Genomic DNA, 14,771 nt, shown 5'->3' with positions numbered 1-14,771 from the left:
AGCTGTGTTGTAAGGAACCATGCAGCTATATTCATAAATAAGCTTTTTAAAGGTGAATGATTCCTCTCTCACAGTAAATCCCATCTTCTGCCTACTATTTGAGCTACCCTTCTCTGATTTGACTGTGTGCTACCCTCTTATTCTGTTGCCTGTTCTCTTGAATGTTTGTGTGTATTTGTGCTGCTCCCCCAAATACACACATGTTGAACTGGGTGTGGGTGGGCAGGTAAGGGAAATGCTATCAGCTGTAAATACTGTACCTGGCCTGTTCATTAGCATGTACAGGAACATCTATTGTATGTGCTGTACTGCTTTTGTGGAGGTCTCTGCATCTTACCAGTTCACTTTTTATCTATTCATACTGAAGTCTGGGTGAGTGATTTGTCTCTATCCTAACTTAACCTGCAATGACGCGTGCTTAAAAATAAACCTGGTTAACTTTCAAAAAGTGCTGCCAGATTGGCACTTTCCTTCCCCACTTACTCTAGAATAAACTGAAGCTTTCCCTACTACAGCAGGCAGGAGATGTGGGCAAAGGAGACTGGCAGAGCAACTCTCCTGTTGCACTCAAACTTTTAAAGACAGGATCTGGTAACCCTATGTTTGCTGATAAACCTGGTTCTTCTCAAATGTCCAATTCTGTCTCAGAGGTAGGTGGTTAAAAGGAAAGCCGAATGTGCTTTGCGATAAAACTACCTAGGACTATGGACGAAAGGAAAGGTGGAAGGTTTAACAGGAGTAATCACAGCATGTCATTGCAAGGGAGAAAGGAGTGTGAGTTGAAGTGGATTGAATGAGTGACTAGATTAGAACAGACAAACTAAAAGAGGAGAGGAAACTCTTGACTATCAACGGAATGGACTATAGGCCACAGACGACAACAGCTAAACCATCTGATAACCATTATATAAATGCTGACATTCTGAAAATAGAGATGTACCAAAATGGGAAAGGACACGCCAGTGCTGAAGAATTAAGAATGTTCAAAGGGAGGAAACTGTAAAAGTACCTTCAGAGCCGACTGTGCTGAAGGCATCCGCATAACAACATATAATAATGAAAGCAATCTCCAAATCACAAAGGGCAATGAATTAACACTGTCAATATAGCAAAGCTTCTCATGGATCAATCACTAATAATAGATTCAGAAACGGCAAGGAAAAATACAAATGTATATTCAAGAAAAGCAAGGTGCTCCAAGAATCTGTGCTGGGACCAAAGCTTGTTAAAGAAATCCAGGATTATTTGATTACCGGGGGTAGAAATGATCAGTATCGGGACTGAAATAATACCCTGCTGTCTTATAAGCCTTGTTTAAGCATTCAGATGTGGCATTCATTAGAGACATGGGGTGGTATTCAACTAAGTGCTAGTGCAATTGAGACCCCCCCCCCCCACAAATCTCCTTCCCCACTCCATCCCCAAATCTGCTCCAGAAGGTTGGGGAAACACTTAGAACAGATTTAGGGGGCACATAGGGGGAGGAAAGGAGAACATTCTGTTACACAATGAGAAATCCTTTTATTGGTGAAACTAGTGACTCAGCACTGCATTGACTACATCCTATGGTATGGGACCAGTTGTCCTTTTTTGTATGACTCGTTTAGGACAAGCAACAAAGTATTAATATGGATAGACATGGACCAAGAATGTGTATAGATTTGGATGAATTTTCTGAGTGTTGGGTTAAGTAACACATGAGTCTTATGCTAGAGTTAGACCTCGTTTTAGAGGCCACATAACTGTGGCCCATTGGACAAACAATTTCTCTGCCTTCATTCCCAAGAATAAGAAGTACCATTCACTGGGTCAAATCAGTTGTGCATCCAAGTTAAGATTTTTGTCTTCCGTCAATCACTCACCAGATGCGTGGAAAAGCTTATTAGCAGGCAGCAGTGGTAAACTTCACCCTAGCAGCTAGCCGCTAGAGACACTATGGCTAACATGGATCCTGAAATTCTTGCTAGCATGGCTAGCAGTCACCACTGGGCCCATTTATATTATCTAGTTCTTATATAATTCCATCTATAGACATACACACAAGTCAAAGGCTGTCTTCTTTCCATTCTCTTGCCCTGTCACACATTGTGTTACTGAAGCGGACAGAGGATTGGGTATATAGACACGCACTATTCTGACTGCTGTCCTTGGCTCAGCACTGAAATAGTTCTGATAGTCTGGAATAGGAACCATCCCTTTTTACTGGAGCCCAAACAAAGTCTCTATTTTGAAAGAATCTAACAATTCATACACTATTCATTTTATGTTTGAAGGGTGAAAATAGCAAAGAAGCAGGTTAACTAACATCAATTAAACACTTCCTCAGCATCAGACTACCAATTTACCATCGAGGAAAATGAAAGAATAAAAAGGGACGTGTTGTAGTGGTGCCTAAGCTTCAGTAGGAGAAAGGCGGTTTCCAGATGACAATCTGGTTTCTCATTCTTCCAGCTGAGCTTGGAGCTAACCAAAACACAATAGTGTGCTAAAATGGGTAGAAAGGTTGAGACTAAAAAAGAACCCACACTCACAAAAAAAAGGTACAGGAATCAGACTGTGTTCAAATAAGTAAAGGTAAAGATAAAGGTACCCCTGACCATAAGGTCCAGTCGTAGCTGACTCTGGGGTTGCAGCGCTCATCTCGCTTTCCTGGCCGAGGGAGCCGGCGTACAGCTTCCGGGTCATGTGGCCAGCATGACTAAGCCGCTTCTGGCGAACCAGAGCAGCACACGGAAACGCCGTTTACCTTCCTGCCGGAGTGGTACCTATTTATCTACTTGTACTTTGACGTGCTTTCGAACTGCTAGGTTGGCAGGAGCAGGGACCAAGCAACGGGAGTGCACCCCGTCGCAGGGATTCGAACCGCCGACCTTCTGATCGGCAAGCCCTAGGCTCTGTGGTTTAACCCACTTAAATCCTTAGCATTGTTAACTATGCTAAGGATTATGTGATAGTCCTGATAGCTGCCCTGTGTATTCTTTTGTAGGATACTGTAGAATGCAGAACCCAAAAGGCTGCGGCATCTCTAGTGAAATGAAACACGATCCCTTTAGGAGGCAAAACACACAAAACCTTGTATATTTCTTGGATTCAAGGTTTACTCTACTTTGCATCAGAAGCTAGATATGCTTTTAAACTATTGGTCATTCATGTAAGCCAGTCAGTGTAAATGAATGTAAGGTGATGCATATTAGCACAAGAAATCTTAATTTCAAATATGCACTCACGGGGGTCTGAACTGACCAGGAAAGAGACCTTGGGGTCATAGCAGATGTCTCTTGCTGTGCTGTGACACAGCACCTGTTTGGTGAGGAGAGGAGAGGGACTGGGAGCTGGCCACCCCTCTCCATTGTGCCACGGTGAGTGAGCCACTAAAGGAAGGAAGGCAAATGCAGTGACGCAGAGAGGTTCCGCTGGCTAGCAGCAGTACTGAGGCTAAAAGGTGAGGGAAATCCTGCAAGACTGAGCCGTATTAGCCCTGAGGGGCCTGACTCAGAAAGGAGTATGGAGCTGAAAGGAAGCAAATTCTGGCCAGTTGGGCCAAAGCCCTAAGCAGTTAGTTTGAAATGGGTGTTTTATATTTTATTATTTGCTTGTATAAGCTGCTTTGTGAGGGCTAGCCCTTAACAGGTGACCTAAAGCTACATATATCATCTGAGGCCCTTCTTGCTGTGCCTCTACCCATATGAGGTCTGGAGGGTGACAACACGAGAACGGGCCATCTCTGTAGTGGCATCCCATTTGTGGAATGCTCTCCCCAGGGAGGTTCGCCAGGCGCCATCATTATATATTTTTAGGTGCCAGGCAAAAACGTTCCTGTTTAACCAGACGTTTGGCCGATTAATATTCTATACCCTTTTAAATGTGTCTGTGGGAGAGAGGGGGTTATTGTCTGCTGTTTTGTTTTACTTACTTACTTGTTTTTATCATGTTATTCTGTGAAACGCCTTGAGATCTTATGACAAAGGGAGCTGTAGAAATAATAATAATAATAATAATAATAATAATAATAAACAACCATATGAGTCATGGTCTGAGTGAGTGTTGGGCTTGACTATTGAAGGAATTCAATTTTGTGATAAGGGAATTGTTTGATCAGGGCAAGCATTTCAGTTTGCCAGAGAACAATCTCCTCTCCTTGCTGTTCTAGGGGTGCTCCTGACTCTGCAAGCCATTTTTAGGAGGGGGGGCATGGGAGAGAAAGCCCCATTGTGCAAATGGAAGTCCTTACATAGGACTTCTGCTGATGGGGTTCATCAGTTGAATGCCACCCTATGAAAACAGTAAAGAGGTAGTAGAAAAATCTGGTTCCAAAATGAAGCCTTAGACTTAGGAGTGGACATTTATTTAAAAAGTATTAAAGGGCTGTAGCTCTGTCGTACAGCATATGCTATGCGTGCAAAAGATCCTAGGTTGAATCCCTGGTGTCTCCCTGTGAAATACTGTTGACATTACTGAGTGAGATGGACCAGTGATCTGACTTGGTATAAGTTAGCTTTCTATGGTCATGTGAATTATTTTTTTTAAACCCCCACAAACATTCTGGCACATGACACCTGTAGCTGGTAGTGGCTACAAAGGGTTGTTTTAAACTAACTGTTATTCAGAGTAGACTCATTCAAGTTAATGGCCATGAATAACAGCTTCCACTAATTTCAGTGGGCCTACTCTGAGTAGAGGTTAGTTGAAGTCAGCCTTAAGAAAGGAGTGCTGAAGGGAGAAAGGGCAAGAAGTTTACGATGTTGGAACAGTGCTGGATGCTAACTGGTGGATCAACTTAGCCTTGAGAAAAATGGTGGTGCCAAATCAGGCTTTAGTACGTATGGCTTGCTTCTAATGCAGTTATATAATTTTTTATCACTGGTCTTAATTTTTTGAGGGATGCTCTTTGAATTCTTTCCTTTTTTTGCACCTTTTCTTGTCTGCTTGCATTTATTTTGACAAAGCCTGTGTTCCTCTTTGTTCGCATTTGGATGTGATTTCCATTTTCTGAAGGAAGACTTTGATAACTTCTTTGGTTCTTCTCATTAACCATGTTCACACCCTCTTGGATTTGGTTTCCTGTGATGCACATTTTATTGTTGGTATTAATATTTTAATTCTTGGTATTAATATTTTATTGGAAAGGGTTCAACTGTAAAGAATTGTTTGTAAACCCGCCCCCCCTTAAAATAAGTTTTGAAGGGCTGGGGGAATCCTCAGTAATGATGTGGGAATGGCTGCAAAGGAGAAGTCACTAGAAAAAGTAGTTTCTGTCCATTGGAAGGCTATTTGACTTTACTAGGCTGCATAAACTTTTTTACATAAGGTAGTGCCATTTTAGATGCACCCAGTTGACACGTAATTGCCAATGTGTGGGTCCTTTTGGACCCAGAAGAAGGTGGAAAGGGGGGCGTAATGGGGTGAGGCATACTTTTGTGTGCTCTGCCGAAAGAACCCCTACATGAAATGGTTGCTGCCTGTATCGTGACCCTTCTCACCCAAGCCCTTTTGACGCTACCGCCCCCTGATTTTAGTGCCCCATTTTCATGGCTGCCAGTTTCCCAACTGAGAATCAGTGTACAGTGGTACCTCAGGTTAAGTACTTAATTCGTTCTGGAGGCCCGTTCTTAACCTGAAGCACCACTTTAGCTAATGGGGCCTCCTGCTGCTGCCGCACTGCCGGAGCACAATTTCTGTTCTCATCCTGAAGCAAAGTTCTTAACTTGAAGCACTATTTCTGGGTTAGCAGAGTCTGTAACCTGAAGTGTATGTAACCTGAAGCGTATGTAACCCGAGGTACCACTGTACCTCTTTATTCTTCCCTTATTTGTTAGGATACACAAGAAGGGGGTCTCTTAATTGCTTTTATTTTTTAGCTTCAGATCTATAGAGAGTTGTATCTTGAAAAAAGACTACAGTGGTGCCCTGCAAGACAAATGCCTCGCAAGACGGAAAACTCGCTAGACGAAAGAGTTTTCCGTTTTGGAGGTGCTTCGCAAAACGAATTTCCTATGGGCTTGCTTCGCAAGACGAAAATGTCTTGCGAGTTCCTGCGGGTTTTTTTTCCTCCCCCCCCCTTTTTCTAAGCCGCTTATCTGCTTATCCGCTAAGCCGCTAAGCCGCTAAAGGCCGCTAATAGCGCTAATCCGCTAAGCCGCTAATAGGGTTGCTTCGCAAGACGAAAAAACCGCTAGACGAAGAGAATCGCGGAACGGATTCTTTTCGTCTTGCGAGGCACCACTGTACCTGACTGGAGAGTTTAATATTCACTGTACTTGAGGCTGATTTACACAACCAGCTGAGGGCCTCTTATTTGTGTACAAGACTACCTCCACTGACAGGCACTGTGTTCAATCAACAAGAAAGTACTTTCATACGCACATGTGATAAGCAGATCTGTGAATGGCTCCTTAGGCAGAATCTCCTGACCAGAGCACTGGGAAATGGGTTGTGAAGAAATTCTGCTCACTGCTTCTCTCTCTGTCTTTCTCTGCCAGCGGACCCTGTGGTACAGATTGAAGGCAACCCGCACTGCTGTTTCTTCAACTTCAGCCCCAAGATCATGTTCACCAAGGTAGTAAAGGCACAGCTGTGGGTGTACCTGCGGCCTGTTCAGCATACCTCCACGGTCTACCTACAGATCCTGCGTCTCAAACCAGTGACGGAGGATGGGAGTCGCCATATTCGTATCCGCTCACTCAAGATTGACCTGAATTCCCGCATTGGCCACTGGCAGAGCATTGACTTCAAGCATGTACTGCAGAACTGGTTCAAGCAGCCTCAGAACAACTGGGGTATCGAGATCAACGCTTTTGATCCCAATGGCAATGACCTGGCCGTCACCTCTCTTGGGCCTGGTGCTGAAGGCCTGGTGGGTAAATAGGAGCATCGCTTTTCTTCTCTCTCTAACGTAGAGCTGGAGGCCAAAGAAATACATTTCCCACAAAGCTCACCCAAGCTGCAGGTGTTTGCTGATGTCAGGAACTGAGAACATGCCTCAGTTCCCTGTTGTAGCATTACAGTAAGCAGTGCTGAAGTGAGTAAGTGGAAGATTAGTAGAAGAAGCAGTCTTTCAGAACTAGTGATGGCCCCAGTGCCCCAGATTCACCGTTTTGTTGCATACGTACAAGGTCACCAGTGAGCTACATGTTGGGAAGCTTTACTGGGAGAAAGGAAGAGTTTTCCCTTCCATACCTATTGGTTTGCCCTCTTGGTTGTAACTCCTCCTGCCTCCTACAAGTTCATTGAGGGCTGTAATACTATTGTACTGCACGTAGGGTAGGGGTGTGCTTACATGCCAAATCATAGTATTAAGTCTTACTTGCAAGCATCTCTCCACTTAGCTGGTCTTTAAATAAACAGCAAAATCATTGTACGTTTTGATATTACTGGCCTCCACTTGTGTAAATAGCCCATCAACAGGTCTGGAATAACCATGTTAAGGTAACTGGCACAACTCTCACTGCTCTCCAACAGATAAAACCACCATCTACCTTCTGTACTTCACAAAGGCTGAACATTATGTAACTTAAGACAGCAGAATTCCTATTTGTGCTAGCTCTGAAGTCTCACTAACACTCAGACCACCTCCTGTAAAATATCCAGAATTCAGCAAAATATTTGTTATTGGCAGGATATTACATTTTGAAGTGGTATCATAATTCACTGATTTTCTGAAGGAGTTTGCATGTTACAGTTTATTGGATACATACATTCATGATTCAATCTTATTCTGTTAGCCTTAAGATAGTCTTCCATGTAAACAGACGCTTAGTAATTTACTAAGATTCAAATAATGTTGAAGGTTGTTTCCCCCCCCCCATTTTTACCTTCATAAAAATATATCTTCTTGGTTTATTTTCCCCTCCCCTTTTATTATCTTTAATCTCTTACTTGTCCCTTGAAGCTTATTCTGTTAGGTATAATTACTCTGCCAAAACATAGCTGATTAACTGAAACCTTGCTATATGCAGATGGTTTGAAAAATCACATAAAGACATGCACATATTCCTTATGGAGCTCCCTTTATTTCACATCTTCACCCACTACCTACAAATTAATCTCTTGGTCTCTCTTGTCAGATTGTGCACCTCATTTTTTTTTTCTGGCAGCAGGTGATGGGTCAGCAGCCCATATATTGCATTCTCTCTTGTTGACTTTTTTTTAAAGGAACGTATAGACAGAGAGAGAGAGAGAGAGAGAGAGAGAGAGAGAGAGAGAGAGGGAGCGAGGGAGGGAAGGAGCTGTACATGGCCAGCCTGTGCCTGGCTTTCTAAAGGGGAAAGCAATACTCCTACTCCTACTGGGAATTGGATAAATTACTGTACGCTGTGATAAGTATTGTTAGGATTGGAGAAAAGATGGCTTGTCTTGGAAGGACAGATAAGGACTTGAGCTGGACAGAGCTGGGATATGGCTAGGGAGATAAATATGTGGTTTTAAAAGATATACAGAGCAAGAGGACAGATGGGGCTGGAAAGATGGGTTGTGGGCTGATGATAATTAATGGAAATGGTGTGCTTCAAAACTATCCTTGTGAGCGGGGCTCCTGCTATGGGGCTAGTTATCTCTGTCTTTGTGATGTGGGTAAATAGACATTGCACATAAACACGTAACTCTTTTGTTTTCTCCCTTCCATTCCCACCCCCAGCACCCTTTCATGGAGCTACGCGTGCTGGAGAACAACAAACGGTCCCGGAGGAACCTGGGACTAGACTGCGACGAGCACTCAACTGAGTCCCGTTGCTGCCGCTACCCACTGACTGTTGATTTTGAGGCCTTCGGCTGGGATTGGATTATTGCCCCCAAGCGGTACAAAGCCAACTATTGTTCAGGCCAGTGCGAGTATATGTTCATGCAGAAATATCCTCATACCCATCTGGTGCAGCAGGCCAATCCCCGGGGCTCAGCCGGGCCTTGCTGCACACCCACCAAGATGTCTCCCATCAACATGCTGTACTTCAATGACAAACAGCAGATAATCTATGGCAAAATCCCTGGCATGGTTGTTGACAGGTGTGGATGCTCTTAAACCCTCTGCCTGTCCTGTCACTCCTTCCTCATGATCCCCCTGGATTCCTGCTTCGATGATGCATCCTGACACTGATGAATCCATTCCTGATCATTTTAAAACATTTCTGAAGAGAAAATAATTGTGGGAAAAGAACAAGATGGATAGAATTGTATTGAAAATCTCTGAAGTGACATCATGCACTGTGCAATAATCAAAACAGACGTCACGTTACTGGAGAGTGAATGAGTTGGCTTGGATCAATACTTTCCTCGCTGAGGCAGATCTGAAATGACCTCTTCTCTTCCAAAACCCTTTGTTTGACCCATCATTGCTCAAGCTTTACTTTTACTGGTATTGTTTTTCTTCCCAACCCCCTTTCTCTCTCAATCTGAGAGTAAAAATGATAACAAAGTGGGAAAAGTACATCAGAAAGAGAGAGGCTCTTCAACCCGTTTACAAACAGTGAAAGCTTCCTAGATTGTGATTGTTAAGTTAAATAAAATGTTGTATGGAGCTATAGAGATAAAGAGGGAAAAAAGAGGTAAATATTTTGTATTAAGATGAAGAAAGACAGAGAAAGGGACCAGCCAGCTTGGGGAATATTTGGCATTTTTGGGGGTGGGTGGGAAGGTGAATATGATGTGGGACTTTGAGGGTTGCTGAACCTGCCTGCCTTTTGTGAGACAGACTCCCTTCAAAGATAGGAGACGCCCAAGAAACAGAAACTAGAGTCCACTTGCAATGTTTTTCTCTGATGCATAGTTCCAAGGTGATGAAGTAGAAGTGTAGTCTGTAGACTTAGACGGGTGTTGGAGGAGTTGTCCAATCGTAGGAAAAAATTAATTCCATCTGCCTTGGGTGTAAGTCCACCTCTTTAGTTTCAGTATCCCTCATACAGACTACACTATCCACTTCAAAGTTGATATCCTTCAGTGTTGGTGTCCTTAGGAAACTGTAAACTCAACTCATTGAATTCAAAGTTGTTGTTAGCTTCACATGTACTTAACCTAAGTTCATCTTTGAAGTAGTGGGGAAAAGAGTCTTGTTCATGTGAGGACAAAGGATCTCTGTCCCCTTTTACTCCTCTGGCATAATTTGACTTATACCACCAAGGGTTTTCACTTGCAGGGTAGGAGTCAGTCAAAGATGCAGTAGAGGAGAACTATTTCCTTTATTTATTGAATCATTCTCTGCATTGGAGCTTTCCTTTAAGCATAACTTTTGTTTAATGTTTCAGTGATGAAGGTCCCCCCCCCTTCATGTACTAAGGAACTAATGGTTTTCTTTGCTAACTGAACTGGACACACAAATATGATTTGGCTACTTGCAAGAATTGTTTCTAATGGCTAGAGCAGGAATGGGGAGCCCGTGTCCCTCCAAGATGATGTTGGGCCACTACTCCTATCATCCTTGACAACTGGTCATGTCAGCTGAGGCTGATGGGATGTGAAGTCTAATAGCATCTTAGGGACTGCAAGTTCCCCATCTCTGGGGGAAATGGCTTGTTGGTGTTAGGCAGTTTTTAATAACACAGCAGTCACATGAGTGTGTTGCTGTGTCTGGCTCCTCTTCACCTTCACTGTTGTATCAAAGCTCTTTTTATTTTAAAATGCACTTATGTAGATCCTTAACCTGTCTATAGCCTTCCATGAAACTACAGTGTGACCTTCCTTTCCCTAACCAAGAAGCACAGTGCAATTCTGCTTCCTACTATTTGAGGCAACAAAGCCCAGGATAACATAGGGAAATTATACATTAACTCATAAAAAGAGATGCAATGGTCTCTAATTGTTTTTATGCCACAGAATGCATTTAATCCAGAGTTGGTGTTACTTTTTTTCAACAGTATATTGAAAAGATCATTGTTCTTCAGATGATGAAACACTAGCCAAACACTGGGCATTTCGCAAATGCCATATTTGAGCTTGATTTCTAGGTTTAGAAACTGGCACAGAAGGGTCAGATAGAATGCCTGCTGAAGCCTCTACACTGATGTCCCCAGACAGATGTAAGTTACTTGATAATGCCAAATTGGTTGTAGATATTGTCACTGGCCTCCTTTGAGTTGACAGCCTTGGGAAGATGTTGGGTTATAATGGATTTCATATCCATGGCTTACGATTCTTAGAATCAAAGGAGGATATAAAAGTTTAAATAGGAGAAGCTCTTAGGGGAGTATAAAGTCTTGGTAATTGTGGTGTTACCTATAATGGCTCTAAATGTGGAGTCAAGGTATTGATTCCAGTGTGGATTTTCAGTCCAAGTGACTAATGCTGCACTGCAATTTGGAGCCAACAAAGCAACCCATTAGTTAGTAGTTCACATCCTATGTGAATTAGAAATTGTTGCTGTTTGATGGTCACCACAATTCAACCATTCCCTGTAAATTTTCCATCTGTGATGGGACAAAAGATTGAATCTAGTCTGTTTGGGGGGAGGGGAACTCACTTGTTCAAATAAGCAGCCAAATTATAGACTGAAGGAACCATTGAAATATTGTTCTCAAAAGCTGAAGCACTTAGGCAGATGAAATGGCATATATAGTGAACTTTGTTTCTTGCAGAAGTATTTCTATATTCAAATAGGGAAAAAGTTAGGTGTAGGAAAGCTCTTATAGTGAGTAGGTGGCCCCAGGTTATTTATGGCATTTGGAAAGTAGACTTACGCACCTCTATTTGTGAGGTCAAAATATGAATTCTATTCATGCAAGAGTTTGCTTCTGCAGGCTGTTCACAATTTCTCCAATAAATCTGAGGTGCAGAATTTGCAGTTGCTTAATGAAGGAAGGGGAAAGAGCAAATGAGAATTCTCTCCGAAGTAGACAATGCCTTATTGCGCCAAACTGGAACAAACAGTCAGGCTCAGACTACTCATACCATTGTGGCGTCTTTACTTCCCTTCTGCTATTTTCATGACAGTATGAAATCAGAATCCCTGTTTCTCCAGAGTTCAGCTGTTCCTGCTGCTTTAGGGCTTGTTTCTCCACTTCTCTGCTTGGGCTGTCTAGCGAGCTGCTGTGTGGCATGATGCAACCCTTCAGAAATTTCTGTCATGGGTCTGGAACCTGGGTGTGGGGGTGATGGACTGGAGGGGAGTCTGTAGCAGACCCTGGAGCCAAGTGTTTGTTCAAATTTTTTAGCAAGACTCTTTTGAGCCAACCATCAACTTGTTTGCCAGAATTACAGCTGTTCTATTGCATGAAAGCAGCTAAACTATGTCACTCGACTTCTCCTGAAGTTGCTTTTTTTTTTTGATGGATAAAGAATCAGATTAGACCACCAGGAACTAATTCATCCTACAGATTACCACCTTTCCAAATCTAGCACTTACTGTATTAAAGAAGCTGTGTACATCACCACCCAGTTCAATTCATGTATGGACAAATTTTGGTCCTTTTGTAGGTCGATACATACTCTGGAATCTTTGCCTTCCTGATCTGAAGTTACAGGGTACCAGAATGTTGGGCAAACTTTGAATGAAGGCTTGGGTGAAGGTGCATAGGATGAGATGCTGCGGAAAATCTTAACTCCCTACCCTGCCTCTACCCTGTTGCTAGGGGGTTCAATGCTGCCCTAGCTAAGCAAAATCTTAGCACTTCTCATGGGTTTAAACCCTAAAATCCAAAAAAGGGAACAGTCCCTTGCTCAAGGTTGCACAGAGATCAGCTCTCTTTTTTGCGCTACACTGCCCCTCTCTAGCACTTATAGACTGAAGCGCTTCACTCTTTTTCAAAGCACTCAAACTTACATTTTCTTATGCTAAATTACATTAACTTAACTTTGTGCAAATGAACTAGCTAGCTTAAGTATATACAGGACAGCAGCTCTGCAGATGGAAGCCCATGACTGGATGATTTAACCCAGGAATCCTTCGTTCCTCAACAGTTTGGGGTCACCTGGATTCTTTCAGGTGACTCCAAAGCATTTAAGTTCTCAATATGCTGTATTTGTTACCTTCATTTCCTTTTTCTGCAGCTTGTATTTTGGGTGGATCGTTAGATTAAAAAGAACAGAAACTAAATTATAGTTTCCTTCATAGTGTGCAACCAAACATCACAAAAGAGATTATCAGAAATATGAAGGGCATATCTTGCTAGTTTCATATTAATTTAAATATACTGTATTTAGAATAAAAAGCTGAGGGAAGAGAAGTGTACTTACTACATGTTTTTTACTGTGAGATTTATCTAACAAAAGTATATCCCAGCAATTTGACATGAGTGGAATTGGTATTTTTTATTAATGGGGAATCTGAGCAGTTGCTACATAGTGATGTAGAGCAATGCCATTCTTTTTTCTCTCCAGTTCCTGAGGAATCAAAAGAAATAAATCTCTAATTGTTGTGATTGATCGGAACAGCTTTCTCTGGAAGTCTGCAGAGAATCTGGTATTTGAAGAAGTGTCACTAGTCCTTTTGATGCAATGGGAAATGATGATCGATTTCATTTGTTCTTGTTCTTTCTCTGAAGGATTCCATTGCTGTGGGCCTTTGCCAGATGTACTAAAGAAGTCACTTGTTCAGCAATACTTTAATCAAGCACAGTTACCTCTACTTCATGCCTCTGCTTTTCCCTTTGGAAAATATTAGCTTTGTAGGATCTCTCCTTGAACTGGGAAAGAATATAGGACCAGAGGGTTGAAAGAAAAGATGTGAGATGGGATTCCTTGATTGATGCCCTTGACTTCACCAAGTGATATTTAAGGGATGACACTTCTTCTTTGCAGAACAGCAGGAGATATCTATCTATCATCTATCTATCTATCTATCTATCTATCTATCTATCTATCTATCTATCATCTATCTATCTATCTATCTATCTATCTATCTATCTATCTATCTATCATCTATCTATCATCTATCTATCATAGATACATAGATAGATAGATAGATAGATAGATAGATAGATAGCATATTGATCAGCTTGTGAGTTAAGGGGCTAAGGCCCTCCACTAGAGATTGGTGAAGAGGTACAGAAAAAGGAAATGACTTTTAAAGGAAAAGAAATAATCAGGTACCGGTCTCTTTCCCCATCTAGTTCATTCCTTAATACAAAGAACATTTGACATTATTCCGCTTCTAACGTTAGTTGAAATACAGTTGCTTTTCTTACTGGATCTCTATTGTTCCTCCCCAGCCAGCACTTAGGTATGCAAACACCACTGTTATCATTACCCACTCTGGCAACAAGGTCAATTTGACAATCAGGACAGTGTTGATGAAGCCATTTTCTTAACAGATTCAGGAGGACTGTGCCTGCAGCCTCCTCAGTCCAACAGACCTGATGTATCTGAACCATGAAAATCCAATTCACACTGGCAACAGAATGCTTTACTAGTTTAATGAGGCTGTGCTTTCTAAAGAGCCAAGTTACTGATAGATGACACACTGGCTTTGATAAAGGACTAGGGGTTTGAGAAACTCAGTGTTACTTTTTGTCCAAAGGATGCAACTTTCATGTTTGCTTTCTAAAGTGTATAAGTGTACAGTATCTACGCATGCTTAGAAAGCAAAGGGGGTCTTGAACTGGTCTTACAGTGTACAGGAGGCAATTCTAGCTAGTATCCTGTTACAACTCTTGTCTTCCAGCCCCTTGCCTCTCTGCTTCTGGAAGTATAAAAAGAAGTAGAACATGAGTTCGAATTCAGTTGCAGTGGCCACATCACTGGTTTTATGTCACGCATAAAACAGAGTTATGTGTTCTGTTATTGTTTTAGAAGGAATTGTGGTTGGAAGCTGAAAAGAGGGAAGTGTATAGAAGTGAGATTTCAGGTTAGCG

The 14,771-nt window shown here is 42.2% G+C and overlaps 1 protein-coding gene across 2 annotated transcripts in view; it reads left to right on the top strand.

Annotated features, from left to right (window-relative positions):
- The window catches only part of GDF11 (growth differentiation factor 11), a 37,442-nt gene extending 23,705 nt beyond the window's left edge, over window positions 1–13,737 (top strand). The window contains exons 2-4 of one of the 2 annotated variants that reach the window (XR_014153315.1): window positions 6,480–6,853; window positions 8,633–11,239; window positions 11,287–13,737. Coding sequence is in view for 1 of the 2 variants with exons in the window: in XM_081849860.1 (XP_081705986.1) it covers window positions 6,480–6,853; window positions 8,633–9,013 (755 nt within the window). In the remaining variant the exon portion in view is untranslated. Of the gene's footprint in view, window positions 1–6,479; window positions 6,854–8,632 lie in introns of both variants that reach the window. The other variant, XM_081849860.1, reaches the window with a different exon arrangement.
- Window positions 13,738–14,771: the final 1,034 nt, after the last annotated feature.

Source organism: Podarcis erhardii (genome assembly GCF_964252035.2).
Source record: "Podarcis erhardii genome assembly, chromosome: 2".
Classification (NCBI taxonomy): Eukaryota; Metazoa; Chordata; class Lepidosauria; order Squamata; family Lacertidae; genus Podarcis; species Podarcis erhardii.
Note: the sequence above shows the minus strand (reverse complement) of the source record. Positions and strands in the feature narration are given on the sequence as shown.